Source organism: Prunus avium, chromosome 2 (assembly GCF_965620075.1).
Source record: "Prunus avium chromosome 2, drPruAviu1.hap1.1, whole genome shotgun sequence".
Classification (NCBI taxonomy): domain Eukaryota; kingdom Viridiplantae; phylum Streptophyta; class Magnoliopsida; order Rosales; family Rosaceae; genus Prunus; species Prunus avium.
This window is the reverse complement of record NC_142285.1, coordinates 25,810,654-25,827,736: the sequence shown is the minus strand read 5'-3', so window position 1 is coordinate 25,827,736 and position 17,083 is coordinate 25,810,654. Positions and strand designations below refer to the sequence as shown.

Below are 17,083 nucleotides of genomic sequence, written 5' to 3'. Positions count from 1 at the left end.
ACTCAGTTATTGGCAAGATACATAAATGATACCCAAATCCATACTCAGCTATTCGCAAGATACAAAACTGATACCCATATCCGTGCTACTCAGTTATTGGCAAGATACAAAAATCATGCCCATATACATACTACTCGCATACTATCAACACATTTGGATACAGAATCGGCTACCCATATCCATACAGAATCTGGTATCCAAATCCATACTAGTCACGTATTAGAAACACACAAAAATGATACCCATATCCATACTATTTGCACTTTTATCAACACCTTCAGATACAAAATCGGATACCCAAATTTATATTTCTTACCTATTATCAAGATAGAAAAACTTACCCAAATCTATACTACTCAGTTATTGGCAAGATACATAAATGATACCCAAATCCATACTCAGCTATTCGCAAGATACAAAACTGATACCCATATCCATGCTACTCACTTATTGGCAAGATACAAAAATCATGCCCATATACATACTACTCGCATACTATCAACACATTTGGATACAAAATCGGCTACCCATATCCATACAGAATCTGGTATCCAAATCCATACTAGTCACGTATTAGAAACACACAAAAATGATACCCACATCCATACTATTTGCACTTTTATCAACACCTTCAGATACAAAATCGGATACCCAAATTTATATTTCTTACCTATTATCAAAATAGAAAAATGATACACATTCAAATTCAGAATATGATGCCCATATCTATACTACTCAGTTATTGGAAAGATACATAAATGATACCCAAATCCATACTCAGCTATTCGCAAGATACAAAACTGATACCCATATCCGTACCGTACTACTCACCTATTTGCAAGATACAAAAATCATACCCATATACATACTACTCGCATACAATCAACACATTTGGATACAGAATCGGCTACCCATATCCATAATAATCAAAATATGATCAACACATACCAACAGAACTGGCTGATGCTTCTTTAAAATATCAAAACTCGATTTGGGAGAAGTTCAGAAATGCAGATTTTGCACATACCGTTGATGATTCTTAGGCAACACTCGATTACGGAGGAGGAGGGAAGGAATGCGCGACTGGAAAGGGTTTTGATATCAGATGCAACACTCGATCATGAAGAAGTTTAGAAATGGGTCTTGAGATGAGAAGTTCAGAAATGGGTGAGAAGTTGATATTTTCCACAAATGAAAACCTCTTTTTTCTTTAATCTGGTTTTTGGGTGAAGTTATGACTTTTGGGTATTTGTTGTCAGATTTTGGGGTTTGCAGATTTTGGGGTTTGCACTGATAATTCATAAATTAATTAAATGGTGCAAGGAATTATAAAAAAAAAAGGCGCGCGCGGCAAAAGAGAAACCACATTGCACCCGATTCTACTGTGAGCTTGTTTTTTCTATCCAACCGTTGAGATCACTTCAATGGCTGAGATAGAGCCCCAAATAGAGGTTCGCAAAAAGATGTTCCCACCTGAGCCGCTGGCTTTAGTTAAAATTGCCAACGAAAAAGGAGCACTAGTGGATACCCATGGTGGTGGGATGACAAGGTGTTATAAATGTCAAGGTTTTGGACACTTTGCTGTCCACTACCCAATGAAGGAGGCAACAAGAAATCTGTGGAAAGAACATTACGCTGAAGGAACACTAGTGGATACCAGTGGTGGTGGGACGATAAAATGTTATAAATGTCAAGGTTTTGGACACTTTGCTGTCCACTGCAAGAAATTTATGCAAAGAACATCACGCTGAAGGCACATTCAACCCAAGCTTGTGAATCAGTCTCCACCAAACAAGCAGGTGCAAATTAAAGAGGACATGCAACGCATTGATGCCGACATTTTGGATCGTGATTCCAACTTTATCTCGCTGGAGTCGAGCTCTTCTCAACCAGGAGGAATGCTGCGGACATCAGTGATTAATTTCCTAATTTATTTGTTAGTTTACTACGTTCTCTAGTTTTCCATATGTTAGTACGATTTCTAGTTTTCCAGATTTCTAGTTTCCTAATTTATTTGGGTTAGGTTTCCTACTGACTAGGCTTTAGTCTGAACCCTATTGCATTTGGTGCTATGTTAATTTCTTGAAACATTTTGACTATTGCATGTCTTTCTAATAAATGATTTGGTTCTTGGAAATGCTTTGTGTTTAAGAATAAATAATATGAAATGATTTTGTTTCTCGTACATGCTTTATATTAAGTCGTATAGGCTCTCTTCCTCTCTGTCGTATATATATATATTTTGTGTTAAAATGAGTCCAATTTTAGTCTCAAAGGGCAGTATGTATTTGACTGGTGAAAACGTGCGGCACCAGTTTATCTACTTTGACTGAGTTTGCATATTTTGGATTGCCTGAAGTATTAATTTATGTTTTAATACTAATGTATTAAAAAACTGTTCTTTTTTTCACAATGTGAAATTCTAAACTACTCCAATCTACCGAGACGGAGTTTCGAACCCGGGTAAAACATCTGCAAATACATTGTAATTTTTGGATTTGTAATACAAGCTCAGACAAATTTCTATTCACTCTCCTAAGTCATGGAATTCAAATTTAACTAATTATCTAAAAAGTGTATAAAATACTTCATAAACTAAAAAAAGAAAATTTCTAGAAAACATCCTCAGAATTCTTACCAAAACAAATTAGCGCTTACTGAAGATGAGGGAGGGCCGGGTAAGTAACAGGCAAGGCTAGTGCATATATGGAGACGTAAAGCTTGCCATCACAATTCAGTCGCTAAGAAAGAACATGCTTCACCATAAGAGGTTTCACCATAAGAGGCCTTTGAGACGTGGAGAGGGCCTTCTATACTAGATTTACAATCAATTATTAAAAACGTATAGCTGATGAAATATACACGGTACACAGCTTAAGTAAATACGGCAAACCATGCTGCGCGAATAAAAGAATAGAGGAGCCAATTCCAGTGGCTTGAACTCTCACCAAAAGAAAGAATGTTCGGAAGCTCTGTCTCTACCTTTTAACTTACCAAAAGAAAGGATGCCTTTAATACAATGATATTGAAAGTAGTGGTTGTTTCTCCGGGACCAAGCAATGATCAATCTGTCCAATAGCATTCGGGAATTTCATCGACTAGCCAGGTAAAAGCATTTGCTTAATGTGGTTAGTCGTGAAAATGATTTGGTAATTTCCGTGATCTGAAAATTATACTACCCATCCAGATCCAAAAACTCATCATAGATTCTACTGCTACCACTCTCTAATAGAGCTTTTGCATTGACTTCTCTGCCAAATCTCCAGACATAATTCAACCCAACAAGCAGCTCTGTTATTGTTGCTTCTGTCTTTTGTTGATTTGCAAAGTAAAGGGTTTGTACCAAAAGCACATGTGTCCTGGAAACCAAGCTTTGCTGTTCAAAACTCCTCTCAGATTGCCATCTTATCATATTATGAGCAAGAGGTGCCAGCCACTCTAATATTCCTGCCATTGCCTCATTCCACTCTCCAGCAAGAACTGTATCATAAACTGATGAAGTCAAGCTCTTACTGTACGGCTTTAGTCTGGCCCTTAATGTAGCTCTCACACTTGCAGGCAGCATATTGTACAGGTCATCTCTTGCATCAAGACCAATCAAGTGAGGAGATGCAACTAACTTCTCAATTACGATGATAACGTTTGCATAGTGCAGTGCTAAGGCAGCAGCACCAAGGGTTTCAGGTGGGGCATCCAACAACCTGTGCTTGGAACTGAAGATTGATGTACTAGGATGACTTTTGTTGCCAGAAGCTAGAATGTCTGCATTGGCATCTCTGGCTACATTGAGAATTGTTGAACGAACATCATTTGAACTCAAGTAGCAATTGGTGACGGGTGAAATGTTTGCAGTTATCATGCATCCTTTGAAAGGTCCAACTTGAGTCAACCTACTGGACTTTGTGTGTGATTTCTTCCCATGATTAGTCTGTGAGCGATTCCACAACTTCCTGATGGTTCTATTCGTTGCAGCAATTGCGCCTGACTTTGTTGTTGACCTCCCAAGAGGGCCTGAAAAAAAGTTGACATCTCTATTCTTTCCCGAAATAGGGCCTGATTTTGTAATTGAGTCACCAAGAGGACCTGAATAGCAAATGTTGGTTTTATTTGTTTCCGATATTGGCCCTGATATAGCACTAAACCTCCCAAGGGGACCTGAAGCAAATCTTGGAAGACCATTCTTAGGTGGACGGACTGAAGATTGCATTAGTGCAGAAACTGAATTGCTACGATTAATGTGATCAGAATTAATAATTCCAGAATCTTTGGTATCACCAGCATCTACCATCTGTTGAATTCCAAAGACATGATTGATCCTACTGAACATTGTGAAGAGAGATCTTGCCAAAAGGAGGACTACGTAATCATAAGTCCTGTTCCACAGAGAGACCTCTTTCAAATTCTTCACCTCCTGCTGCTTCCACACTACCTTCTTCTGAAACTCAAGCAAATTCACACCATCTAAGTCATCATTTCCCTTCATTCTCCTCAAATTTTGTTCAAGCTCTGTAAGCACTTCCATCTCTTCATACAAATTTGCATTCGCTGAAATGAACTTCTCCATCTTCTTAGCTTTCCTTTCCATCTTCTTCCATGAAAATTCCCATCCATAAGGGTCAATACCATTATTGATCCAATCAGTAAAAGCATTCTCAAAACTCTTCAATGCAGGATCAGTACAATTTTTGGCAAGCCTGGCCACAGATTTTGCCACGCGGACCATATTCTCAATCAATTCGGCGCATATCAACCCTACAATGAAGTCATCATCATCTGACACAAGCTTTTTTATACCCACTGAATTTGTGATTTCTTCTCTTAGCTTAGCAACCTGTTTATCACTCAGAAATTGCCATAGGTGGACCAGCTTAGACATCAAGCTTGCAACTTCAAAGGCCAAAACTCCAATCACTGCTTTCTCAGGCCCCTCATGCTTCCTTTTAGTCTTCCAAAGACTGCGAAACCACGATTCTGCAACCATCTCTTACACCCAGAAAAGGTTTTGATAAATGATCTCTAAGCCAAACCCCACGTCATATTTCTTGATCCTGCAAAAAATTTATAAACCTATGATCAAACGATTAGGTCAAACAGCTAAAATTTAGGGCATTAACTTGAAGAAACACCCAGACAGCTTAATATCAAAAATTCAATTACCATAATGCTCTCCTAGGTTTCTTGTCTACTACATGAAAAGTAGAGGAAGGGGAGAGGAGGAAACATAATCCGGATATTAAAATTTTGATACGCTGGAATTTGGGTAGAATCAGAAAACTAAGTTTTTTTGCTTCTGTTCAGTGGTTTCAATTTTTTGAGAAGTAAAAGAATACTATAAGAATTTCATGCATCCAAGATCCACAAATCAAAAGAAAAGAAAGCTACTCCTCTCAGAAGAACCTATTCTAATAGTATTGGTAAGAGAAGTCGGCTTAGCTAATGCATGAAATGGCAACCCCGTAGACTCTTTCTCGACAACTAACCTCAGAATTCACTAACAAAGAAAAGCAAACCCCCCCAAAATCACAAGAAAATAAATCTTTGGGCAAACAGTTCATAACAATATGTGACAGCCCAAAATCAAAATCCCATTAAATCAGCAAAATTCCAAGATCTATTTTTCAGAACCCAAAAAGTTTATTTTCATTATATTTCTATATAATTTCTTTACTTTTTCTTTCTTTCTACTTGGATAATTAAGAAATTTATACAATGAACAAATTAAAGCCAGATTTACTGATTTAGATTACAGCGTCAGTTGTATAACCAAGCAAATTCACAAACACTATAAGCATCAACCCAGATTTAGACAACTATGTTTTCCAATTTCTTTGTTCAAATGAAGTTAAACAAGAAAAAGGGTACGATCATATGCACAAAAATTCATAAACAAAATATATAAACATGTCATAAAGCTCACCGATCATATGAAGAAGAAGTAACCGACGAATCTTTCTACCCAAAAATTAGAAGAGAGAGAGAGAGAGAGAGAGAGAGGGGAAGTAGCGGGGAAGCTGCACTGAGAGCTTCCGCAGCCCACATGGAAGAGAAGCAGAAAATGTAGAAAGACCAAAAACGAGTGATATTTAAGATACATATCTTATTAGTTATTACTAATCCTTTGGGTTTTGCATTTTCTACCCTCTGTCCTCTAAATATTTATACCTACCTACCCCCAAGTTTTTGTGTCTTGCTAACTTTGTCCATTCTTTTTCACAAATTTATCTTCTTTGTCCCCTTTAATTCTTTCTTGTGCAAAGAAAAAAAAACACAACAAGAATTTAGCTCAAAGTATTTCATAATTGATTCATTGTTTTTCTTGAATCTATTTCTATGTATAGACTGCGTTTACTTGCCTCGAATCCATATTTGGAATGAGAAACGGTTCATTCCATTTGTGGTTTTAGTTAAATGGGAACTTCAAAGACAACTAAAAGAAAGATAATTAATTATGTTAAAAAGGCATACTACAAATTCAATTAGGGCATATTTACTAATTAGGAATCGGAGTAACCATGGATTAGATTAAGCATGAACACGATTAAACAAGCATCGGAGTCATACATTTCATCCATTCTCCAATTCCACCTCCCCTCTTTGGAATCAAATCTCTTCAATATCAGGAATCAGAAATCAGATTTGTTATGAGCAGCATATTACTGTTCATTCCGCCAATATAAGTAGACAAATGAGTCATTCAGAATGAGAATGACTACAGGTGGCAATATTGTACACGACCCGTTAACTTGACACGAATTCGCACAAAAAATTCAGTATTCGGGTTTGAGTTATCATGTTGACTCGTTAGTCACCCGTTAAGCTATCGTGTCGTGTCGTGTCAATTCGCGAATACCCGTTAACCCGTTAAGCTCAGAGGCATTTTTGTAAATTTATCTGCTTCTTTTTTTCTCTTTCGTCTTTTCCTCCACAATTATAAAGCAACAAATCGTCATCAATCAAGAGCATCAATTTACGAGGAAGAAGAGGAACATACTCGCAGGTTTCAAACCCAAGCTCTCAAAGAAGGGTTCAAACTCATTAATAGGGTGGTACCGTAGATACCCCTATTCCATCTCTCTCTCTCCCTCTCACTCACTCTCATTCTCTTCCAGATCCAAATGTTGTGATTGTTTGATTTTTTTTTTTTTTTAAACTGGTTATTTTTTAATATTTCTGTTTTTATTTTATTTTATTTTTTTTTCGTTTTGTTTTTAATTCTTAACGGGTTATCGTGTCGTGTCATGTGATTTGCGAATTGTAATAGGTCGTATTCGTGTTTGACATTTCCAACCCATTTTCTTATCGTGTTGTGTCGTGTCAACCCGTTAATAAAAGCGGGTTGACACCAACACAACATGAACCCATTAATAAAAGCGGGTTGACACAAACACAACATAAACACTGCAAACACGACACGAATGACAGATCTAAGAATAACTGCCATTCGACTCATAACCATTTCGGTTTGTAAACATGCCCTTACTTAATCTATTACACGAAATGCAAAATTACAGCTTCTATCATTTTAAACATTCAATGTGAATAAAAATAAACGTAACCTTTCAATCTGTTTTATACTCTCTTCTTCTTTTTTCTCAACAAATTGAGTTGTTTAATTTCTTCATTACGATGGATATAGGTGAAATTTCGACTATATTACAAATGTCATCATGAATTGTAGACTTCCATGCTCCGTTTGTTTGGTTGGGATTTTAATCATGAATGAAAATTCGTTTCTCATTCCATCACGACATGATGTTTGGCCAACTTGGAAAGGAAACAAGACAAAGCAATTGATATACAACGAGAGATGGGTCAAATGATGTATAAGGCTATAAAAACCATATATATATATATATATATATTTTGGTGTTTCGGATTGCTCGAGCACTTAAGTAAATAGTGAATTTTGGTAAAGCGCGATACAAGTTTCATGTTTCGTTTTTTTAGGTTGGAATAAGTAGTATTTTCTTTGTAATTAAGTTTTAAAACTATTATTAAAAAAACTTCAAGAATTATTTTTGTTAGTCAATTAGTTTTGGGAGCTGATTTTTCCACTCATTTTTTTAGTCAAGCCACTTGCCATGCCGGTCCGCCCTATGCACTTGTCGAACCACTCAGAACTAGTGACACGTGTCAACATACCAATTGATGCCAACATTCCCCCATCAAAGAAATCACATAAAGTGCCTCCCATTTTTACTCTATAAAATACGACACTCGCCCCAATGCACCAGGTAATAGTAATTTGTCACATCCATTATTAAGCTGTCAAATTATCTTCGCTATTCAAACTTATGATAACTTAAGTATCGAAGTATCTTTGACCAGTACCACACCAATGCCAAAGTTCTTCCCTTTGCTTTGCTCTTTTATAAATCCACCAAGAGTTGTCTATGAGCGAATGACACAACCTTAGAACCAATTGTGTATGAAAAGGTATTATGTGAGCATTATTATTTTGGTTTATACGAGCGGCCAAATAGTTTAAGGCATTCATGTTCATTGATTAGCTAGTAAGTCTGATTTTATTTCACTAGGAAATGTTCAATGTCCAAAGCTACCTATCCTAATGTAGTGCCTTTTCCACTGAACTCTTTCAAGTGTATTCATTTTAATTTTTCGAATATTATCCATTCATATGGGGAATTGTTAAGGAATCATATTTTTAATTTTTTAATAATTGAATGGAAATTAAAATAAAATGTGGGATCAATTGTTCTCAATTGGAAAGATTTTTTTGACCTACGGAAATTGTACATGTCTAATGGGTTTGGTACTTGACCGTTCCAATTTCATTAATTTGTTATAAAACTATATATAATATTTTAGCATTTTCAATGTTCTGTTATTCCAAAGAAAAAATTAAACATTTTGAAGAGTAAGGTCAACTTGTCAGTTTTAAAGAGAGAGAAAGGGGCTGCAGTTGAGTGTTACAAGTCTGTTGGAGGGAATTTTGCTTATGTGGCTCGCCTAAATTAACATTTCAAAACTATTAAAGAGATTACTAAAGATGCTCTTACTACGGTAGAATAACATATGGTCCCACAAATTTAGAAAATGACCCTAACCTTAAGCCATATATAACCCTAGAAGCTATTGAGAATACCGAAAACTCATAATCATGCCTATTTTGAAGTAATGAAATCTTTAAATTGGAAAATGTGGATTTGTAGGTAAATGACCAAAATACCCCCATACGTGTTTTATTTCTCTCCACACAAATAAAATGTGGATGTGCTATAAATGTTCATATAACATGTTTCTCATATAGAAAGTCATTGAATATATATATATAAATATTTGTACATTTGTTGTGAAAAATAACCAAAATGCCACTATATACGTATGATTATCGAGGCCACTCGGCACCCTTGGCACGGGGCCTATCTGATGTAGCACAAATCATACGTTCAATTGCCAAAACGACAGTTTGCTACTTTCAAAGAGAAAATTGATGTTGTTATACTTATACCCGGTCAGTCATGATACAAACAAAAGTGAAAGACTATTGGAATTGACAACCTCAAGGAGTCTGACTGTTCAATAATATACTGATGTCATTTCATTACAATCAATTTGTATGCCTAACTTCAGCCCACATGTGTCTTACTGTTCAATAATATACTGATGTCTATTTCTGCAAGAAATGTATGGCAAAGAAGAGCATGGTGTAGCGACAATTATGTCAATTTTTGCCAGTCGTGTACTTTGATTTTATGTCAGTTTTGGACTCTGGCTTTATACCAATTGTAGAATTTATGTTTGTTTGAGTTTTATTTCTAGCGGGCTTTTACTGTTGCATTTGTTTGGACTCATTTTTATGAGTTCCGCTATTTTGTAATTGACATTGCCATTTTATTAATGAAACTTGATTCCGACCAAAAGAAAGGGAAGAGCGTGGCATAGCGGCAATTAGTAACAAAATGAATCAATCATTCGCAAGATGAAAAAGAAAAAATTTCCATGAATTATTTCTTTTGTTCCGTCTATGTGTTGAACTAAAAAAATATGTAAGGCCAAAATATAAATACATTAAACTGTAAGGACTGAAATGCAAAACCCCGATCGAGAGAGAGAGACCCATCGCAATCATTAATGAGGACCACGCGGAAACATGACGTTTTACCGTTCTGCCCCCAGCCTTTATTGTATCTGCAAAGCGGGTCGGGTCATGGCGTACGGAGGTTACCGACATGCAAAGCAAATGTGTGAAAAAGCCGCCAAGTCGATCCGACCGATGATCCGGGAATCAAGAAAGTTGAATTCACATGGACTGCAAGCATAGTGCTCAAAAACAGAGATAGATTCAAGGGGCTTTCACCACACCACCAACCCTCACTAATTAAATTCCTGGTAGTTGCCTAGTTGATATTATCTTCTTATCTAAAAAGTCCAAAAACACCTTTTGTTTTTTTATTTTTTATTTTATTTGGATTGATTGTCTTTCTTGGTCACTTTTTTTTGGATGGTTAGTGCAAACTCAACGTTATTAGGGAATGTTTTAATGAATTTTAATTAAAATTTGACTGACCAATTTGGCTTATTTGCCTAATTCATGTTTTTTTAATTTAAAATTAGGTCACGCTTAGTTGATGAGTCAATTTTGTTTATCTCTGTCTTTGTGCCAAGGGGACCCAAGAAGAGACTATGGTGGCAATTACCATTTATAATATTATATGGGGTTAGTTTATTATTACAGTACATGCCTCTGATTTGCAGAAACAAAGAAAGTTGAAAGTTGAATGATGAACTCTCATCATGAGAGCAAACTTGCGTTTATCACTTTTTTAGGTAGATTGTCATAATTTCTTTTTTAATTACAAGCGATAATTTAAATTAGAGCGCAGGGGGTTCGAATATGAGACTATTGGTCTGCAAGTCAAGAACAAAGTATTTTTAATTCCATCGAAAAGCGGTTTGAAACAAAAATCACAATCCTCATTTTAATTTGTGTAGTCATACAACCATGATCGTCGTCTAATACTACATTTCATTGATGAAGAGTAGAGAATTGATGGATCCTATGCATATTAGATTATATAGAGTTTACCACTAAACAAGAAGGTTTGGTGGTGGTGGCCCCATCTCATGGAGTATCATCTTTGAGACATACTCGATGTTAGTTAATCTCTTGATTAAGTTGATTGGTTGTTCACGGACGATTCTGGATTATTTCACTTCCATGGGTTATCCGTCACCATTTGCGAGTGGCACAAACCTTCTTGTTATGGATGGTGCGTCCAATACTTTATTCTTGTAATTTGTTCTGTTTAATATCTAGATAATTTGGCCAACGGGATCTAGCCAAACGGAAAAGGACCTTGATTTGCAAATTAGTAGCCTAAGGTTTGAATTTCATGACACCTTAATTGTGTGTGAGAGAGAGAAACCTTCATCCCCTCTAGTTAGATAATTTGTGTGCAAAAGGAGCTAGTAATAAATAAATAAAATCTTGTTTGTACCTTGTGCCATGGGCCTTGATATTTGACATCAGTACCCTCGGTCGAATGGCAAGACTTGTTCTTGAAGCCCAATTTTCATTCTAAGGACTACACTATTTAGGGACATGAATCACCACCTCGTGTCACATCTGGAGTCCCAAATCGAAAATATCACAAAATATTTCACCCCTTTCGTACATGTAGGAGTACCCCCTCCCCCCAAAAAGCTTAGGTACGATTTTCCCTATCATCCTAAATACCTTGGGCTCATTCAAATGATTGAAAACCTTAATGCCATGTTTTTCTAATCATTGAAAAGAAAACTTCTTAATTATCAGAGAATATATGGATCATCTATCTAAAGGAAATATTTTTGCTCACCACTTTAACCCAGGAGGTATGTTCACCATCCATCAAAACATTTGACACATGTTCATAAATATAACCATGGTTACATAAATCAAAGTAAAAAGTTAATCATGATTATGCTTATGAACACGTGTCAAGTATTAAACAAGATAGTGAGTATACACTTTGAGTTAAAATGGTAAGCAAAAATATTTCCCTATCTAAAAGGCTCCGAATTTTCATTTATAGAAATTGAAAGGAGATACATACGGTTTCCACTATGTTTTACATGTTAGCAAATAAGCGATACGTTTTGGCATCAATAACTATCTGTCGAACAGATGCCACTGCCCCTACTCCGACTAACAAGAAGGAAACTCCTGCTATCAATGTGTTCACCCAAAAAATAAGGCTCTGTTTGGAGGGTTTGAAAGTTGCGTTGTAGAAAATCATTGGCAAAATGAAGTCTAGAGGAATGCATCCAAATGCCCCCAACAAGGCCATGATATCTCCAAAGAAAGGCAACATTGCAGCAAATGTTGTAGCTAACACCACGGACAGTGACCGGAGAATCAATCTCGGCACAACATTACGGGTGGAAAATTGAGGCATCTTTGGGTCTGCAAATTTTTTCTCAAACACTTCATTTGTTGGCTGCAAGTAAACCTACAGATAGACAGACTCGTGTTAGTCTTGTGGAATAAGATGCATGGAGCTTCTAAGTGCACCCATCACCCACAAAATATATCCAAACTTCCAATTATACTCCTAAATTTACTGATCAAAGAAATTAAATAATCCTAAATCCTAATTGATGCGGAGGGAGATTTAAATTTGGGTGTAAGGAAAGGACTCACTGCCCTAACCAACTGGCCTAATCCACGTATAATATGCTTTTTTTATTATTATATTGGTTAGCGTTTGGGTTTCTCGTGGGCTTGAATTGAAAGTCCACCCCAGAAAAGTCCATTTTAAAAGTAATTTTTTATAATTGGGAAAAGTAATTAGTAAGGTTATTTTGGGCTTTTGGATCAGAAATGTTGAAGCTAGCTTTTCTGTTCGTCTTACCACTGTGACAGCAGAAACTTGCAAAAGAGTGAAGACATTGGTCATGAGCAAAAACCAGGTAGGCAGTAAAGGCTTCTCATCACCCATAAAATTAGAAAGAACTGTTCCCATTGCTTCATTGCCAAACGCCCAGTACCCAGAGATTGCCACACTGAAAAATGTTGTCACTATCACACTATAGCAAACACATAGGCCTTTGAACATCTTGCCTTTTACCGGAGGAGCTAAAGTTGCCTGCAAGTTTGATACATCTTTAGCTCATTGAATTCAAATATAGAAATAATTGATTGATTTCTTAGCTCATTATCTTTCAAATACAGAAATAATTGATTTTCGTTATGGAAATATATTTTTTTTTGGAAAACAATCTAACCTACTCTATTATCAAACTGTTATTCTAACCCATGTATATACAAGAGCGCACAAGTGCTAACTAGTAAGTTCATATGCCGCTAGTTACTCGTTTGGGACTACTACACAATGTAAATTCATAATCCTAACCATTCAATTTTGAGTACTTCATTTAATGGTCACCCTTGTGACATTTTCATCCAAATGAAAGATCGATTGTTCAACCACTTGATTATTATCGCGATTATTTACTCGTTTATCGAAAACATTGTGTTCGCTTATTTATTTAGTTACACTAAGATAATTAAATATTTTCGATTTGAGTAAATTTTTGCATGGATGATATATCAATGATCACCTAATTAAAAAGTGAAAATAATTCAGATTATGAAATAGATTGGTGTGGGCCAAAACTTGTGAATATGGCCGTATTAACATGATAAATAATTTTTGTACACTACCACGTGATCACACGAACAATCTCACAAATTTTTCTTTGATTGTTTCACAAGAAAACATTTTTCAAGTTTCAATTCATGAGCAACAATTTAAGCAAGTAGATGAATGAAAAATAGGTCAAATACCTGTATTTCAGGAATTATTCCACTTGCATATGTAGTAGCGATGATTGAAATGGCATTGAAGATACCAAAATTGCGGTCTTTTGCACTTCCTTTCACGGTATAGTCCCTCACAGGAGCCTTATTAGAATGTCCTGCAAAAAGAAAAAAAAAGTATTTTTTCTTGAAAATTAGTTTTCACTTTTCTGAACAACTTAAAACGAAAACTATTACCAAACATGATTTTGGCTTTCATAAAAAGTGAAAAGAAAAATTAAAAATTGAAAATAAAATGGTTATCAAATATGCCCTAATAATACCAATGTATATGGAACCAGCCGTGACGCAAGCGCTGAATGCAAGGCAAAGGATAAGAGAGACAAGGTTTATGTGTCTTAGGGAGTGGAAGGATGGCATTTGAGCCAAAATCAGTGTCACGCCTCCAAACATAGTTATAAATTGGTAGAGCTCCATTTTCCCATCTGGGTTGGAAAGCAGGTAAATAAACTGCCAAAGAAACCCAAGAAAAGACAATTATATTAAGTTTTAAATACATAAATCTACCAAGTTCACTACCATAAAGTTTTAATTAAAAAAAACAACATGAAGGGGATGGGGAGCTCCAAATTACAATTAAAGAAATTATAAGTTGCATGTCAATTATTATTTGAACATTTCGTGGAAATGGACCTAGATTGGCCGATTTTGTCTTACAGAGTGATCTATATAGGACAATTATTGGCGAAATTTGTTTCTCCGTGACAAATTGGTGGGTCTTTTTGTGCAGTTGTGCTAATTTGTGTGAGGGAAGTGTATCTTCTCTTTTGCGGCTATGTTGGTGCGGTCCCTATTCCCTTTGAGGCGGTGGTTTCGTTTGCTTTTGTTTTGTATTTTATTTTGGCTTTGTGATGGGAAGATTCATTTTGCTAGACTGTATTGGTTTTTAGTTTGAACTCCCATATGCTTGTTGTTCTTTGTTCCTATGTATTGGCCTTTTCGGCTCTTGTAATCTTTGTTTTTTTCCTCCTTATAACTTTGGGGCATGAATGAATTGTGATTGACAAAAAAAAAAAAAAAAAAAAAAAAAAAAAAAAAAAAAAACTCCAAATCATTTTTGGTGAGCTCTTTTGTTTAAATTAGATGTGTAAAATTGGTCATGCTTTGTGGACACAACATATACAAATTAGGGGTTTTCTAGCAGCGTGATTTTTCGGTGAGACGATAACACTATCATTTCACAAATAACTATTTTCTTCCCCAAAATAAATTATAAGTAGTTGATAAACAAGAAGTATATACTAAAAAAATGTACCAAAGTGTACTAAATATATAGTTAATTGACAAATCAGAGGGACACACTAACCTTAAGGCTCTGCCCTCCAAGTAGAGTGCAAGCAATAACAGCACCATAACATATCCCAAATTGCAAAGGACCAACAACATATTTGCCCCATCCAGGACCTGGCAACACATGAAATTAACCACATGCGTAAATATATATAGTCTCATTTTATGGAGGGATTCCTCAAATAGAAATTATGTGGGATTCATTATGATTTCACTTCAACGATTCAAACCGTCTATGTTTTAAGTCTTCATTCACAGATATTTTTTGGAAGAAAAAAAATTGAAAATTTGGAAACTATTGAGACATCTAGTTGTTATTAACAAAATCGACATACACGATGTTTCAAAGAAAACATTAAAATGACAACTACACTCACCTAAAATGTCTCTGGCCATGTCTCGAAAGCGAAGCTGACGATTTCCAAGCTTTTCTTGGTGCTCCAGAACCAGAGATAAAAGATTGTAGGAATAGAAAGTGACCAAACCAGCCAAGGCAAGGCAAATGAGTCCTCCAACCCAGTCCCAGCCTAGCAAGGTGAGCGCAAAGGGAAGACTTAGAAGCACGGGACCCACTATGGATGTCGTCAAGTGATACCCACAATGCAACCACGACCCTATATACCACAAATCAAACCACACACAAAACATTTTAGAGACAGAGAAGTAAATAAATACATCTTATAAATATATCTTTATCTCATAGAGCTTTGAACATTTTCTCAAAAATCGGGCCTCCTAATTTTTTACTTTATAATATATATTAATATTATAAAAGCTGTATATATACTCCAGCATGCATCATATTGACACAAAAGTGTATTTGGTGGAACTGATTTTTAGTGCATCACATTAGATTATGCGAGGGCTCCGGTTTAAGTTTTGCACACAGCCTTCAAAATCTCAGGACCGGTCCTGATAACGAGTATAAGTTCAGAGACCATTGCTCCTAAAAACTCCACGGGACTCGACTTGAAATGACCATTTTATCTCTAAATATGACAGAAAATATAACAAATATGACGACAGGACCAACAGTAGGAGAGGAAATGAAATAAAGACCAAAATGCAAATTGGCCATAAAGTTAAGAATTATTACTCCTAAAAAGCCCAAAAAAGAAAAGGAAAGAGAAAAAAGAACCCTATCCCTAGTACTGAAAGCTCCGGCATAAAGAAAAGAGAAAATCAAACAATATCATATCATATACTAAGTTCTAAGCACTAATAACCTTGAGATTTGAGGACGAACAAGGCTCCGGCATCAAGCTCTTTTGGAGGGTTGGCAACCACACCGTTTTCCTTGTGAACACTTGCAGTTGCAGATACTTCCATCAAGTTTGGAGCCACCGTTCCCATCTCTCTCTCTCTCTCTCTCTCTCTTCAGTGTATGCAGAGACACATATAAGTATATCCAGTACTTGGGCAGGTGACTCGCTATATATACTGATGATGAGAGCATAAGAAAGAGGTAGCCATGCCCAAGTCAAGGTCAACCATACACTTTGGACTGTTCGATGCTAAAGTTAAGATAAATAAATAAAATGAAGAATATATTTCAACATAAGAAATGATATATAAAAGCTAGATGCCCTTGTTCAACGCGACTATTTGCTAAAAAGAAAGCTGTCCGCCAACGGCAGATTATACTAAGATACAATTTCGGTATTTTCATCCAGAATGTGCGTTTTGGTCAGTGGCAGGCCTATTAGGGCTCGTTTGGTACGGCGGACTGTCATGAACTGGACTAAATACTAGTACTGGCTTGGATTGGCTTGGCTTGGCATAAGCTGGATAACACTAGTACAGCGTTTGGTGTCTGTTTGATTGGACTAGGACTATTTATTTATTTTTTAATTTTTTAATTTTTTAATTCGTCAAAAAAAAAAAGGATTATTTTTTTAATATATTTTTTTTGACTTTTCTTCTCTCTCTCCATCTCTTTCCTCGTTTTTCCTCTCTGCTTCACTTTCT

General features: G+C 36.0%; 2 protein-coding genes across 3 annotated transcripts; both read right to left on the bottom strand.

Moving 5' to 3' along the window:
- Nucleotides 1–2,451: 2,451 nt before the first annotated feature.
- LOC110763277 (type-1 restriction enzyme mjaxp r protein (DUF668)) lies at nucleotides 2,452–6,075 on the bottom strand. Of its 2 annotated transcripts, none has more exons than XM_021966029.2 (2): nucleotides 5,918–6,075; nucleotides 2,452–5,048 (listed from the first exon to the last, which is right to left on the bottom strand). In XM_021966029.2, the coding sequence occupies exon 2, from the start codon at nucleotides 4,979–4,981 to the stop codon at nucleotides 3,176–3,178; it is 1,806 nt and encodes a 601-aa protein (XP_021821721.1). In that variant the 5' UTR covers nucleotides 4,982–5,048; nucleotides 5,918–6,075; the 3' UTR covers nucleotides 2,452–3,175. The 2 variants fall into 2 exon arrangements, with proteins under 2 accessions (XP_021821721.1, XP_021821722.1); XM_021966030.2 differs by having other exon boundaries at nucleotides 2,452–5,067; nucleotides 5,918–6,065.
- Nucleotides 6,076–11,776: 5,701 nt separating this feature from the next.
- On the bottom strand, nucleotides 11,777–16,687 carry LOC110763275 (GABA transporter 1-like). The gene is made up of 7 exons (XM_021966027.2): nucleotides 16,342–16,687; nucleotides 15,493–15,729; nucleotides 15,132–15,229; nucleotides 14,089–14,275; nucleotides 13,793–13,923; nucleotides 12,858–13,091; nucleotides 11,777–12,455 (listed from the first exon to the last, which is right to left on the bottom strand). The coding sequence occupies exons 1-7, from the start codon at nucleotides 16,466–16,468 to the stop codon at nucleotides 12,075–12,077; spliced, it is 1,395 nt and encodes a 464-aa protein (XP_021821719.2). The 5' UTR covers nucleotides 16,469–16,687; the 3' UTR covers nucleotides 11,777–12,074.
- Nucleotides 16,688–17,083: the final 396 nt, after the last annotated feature.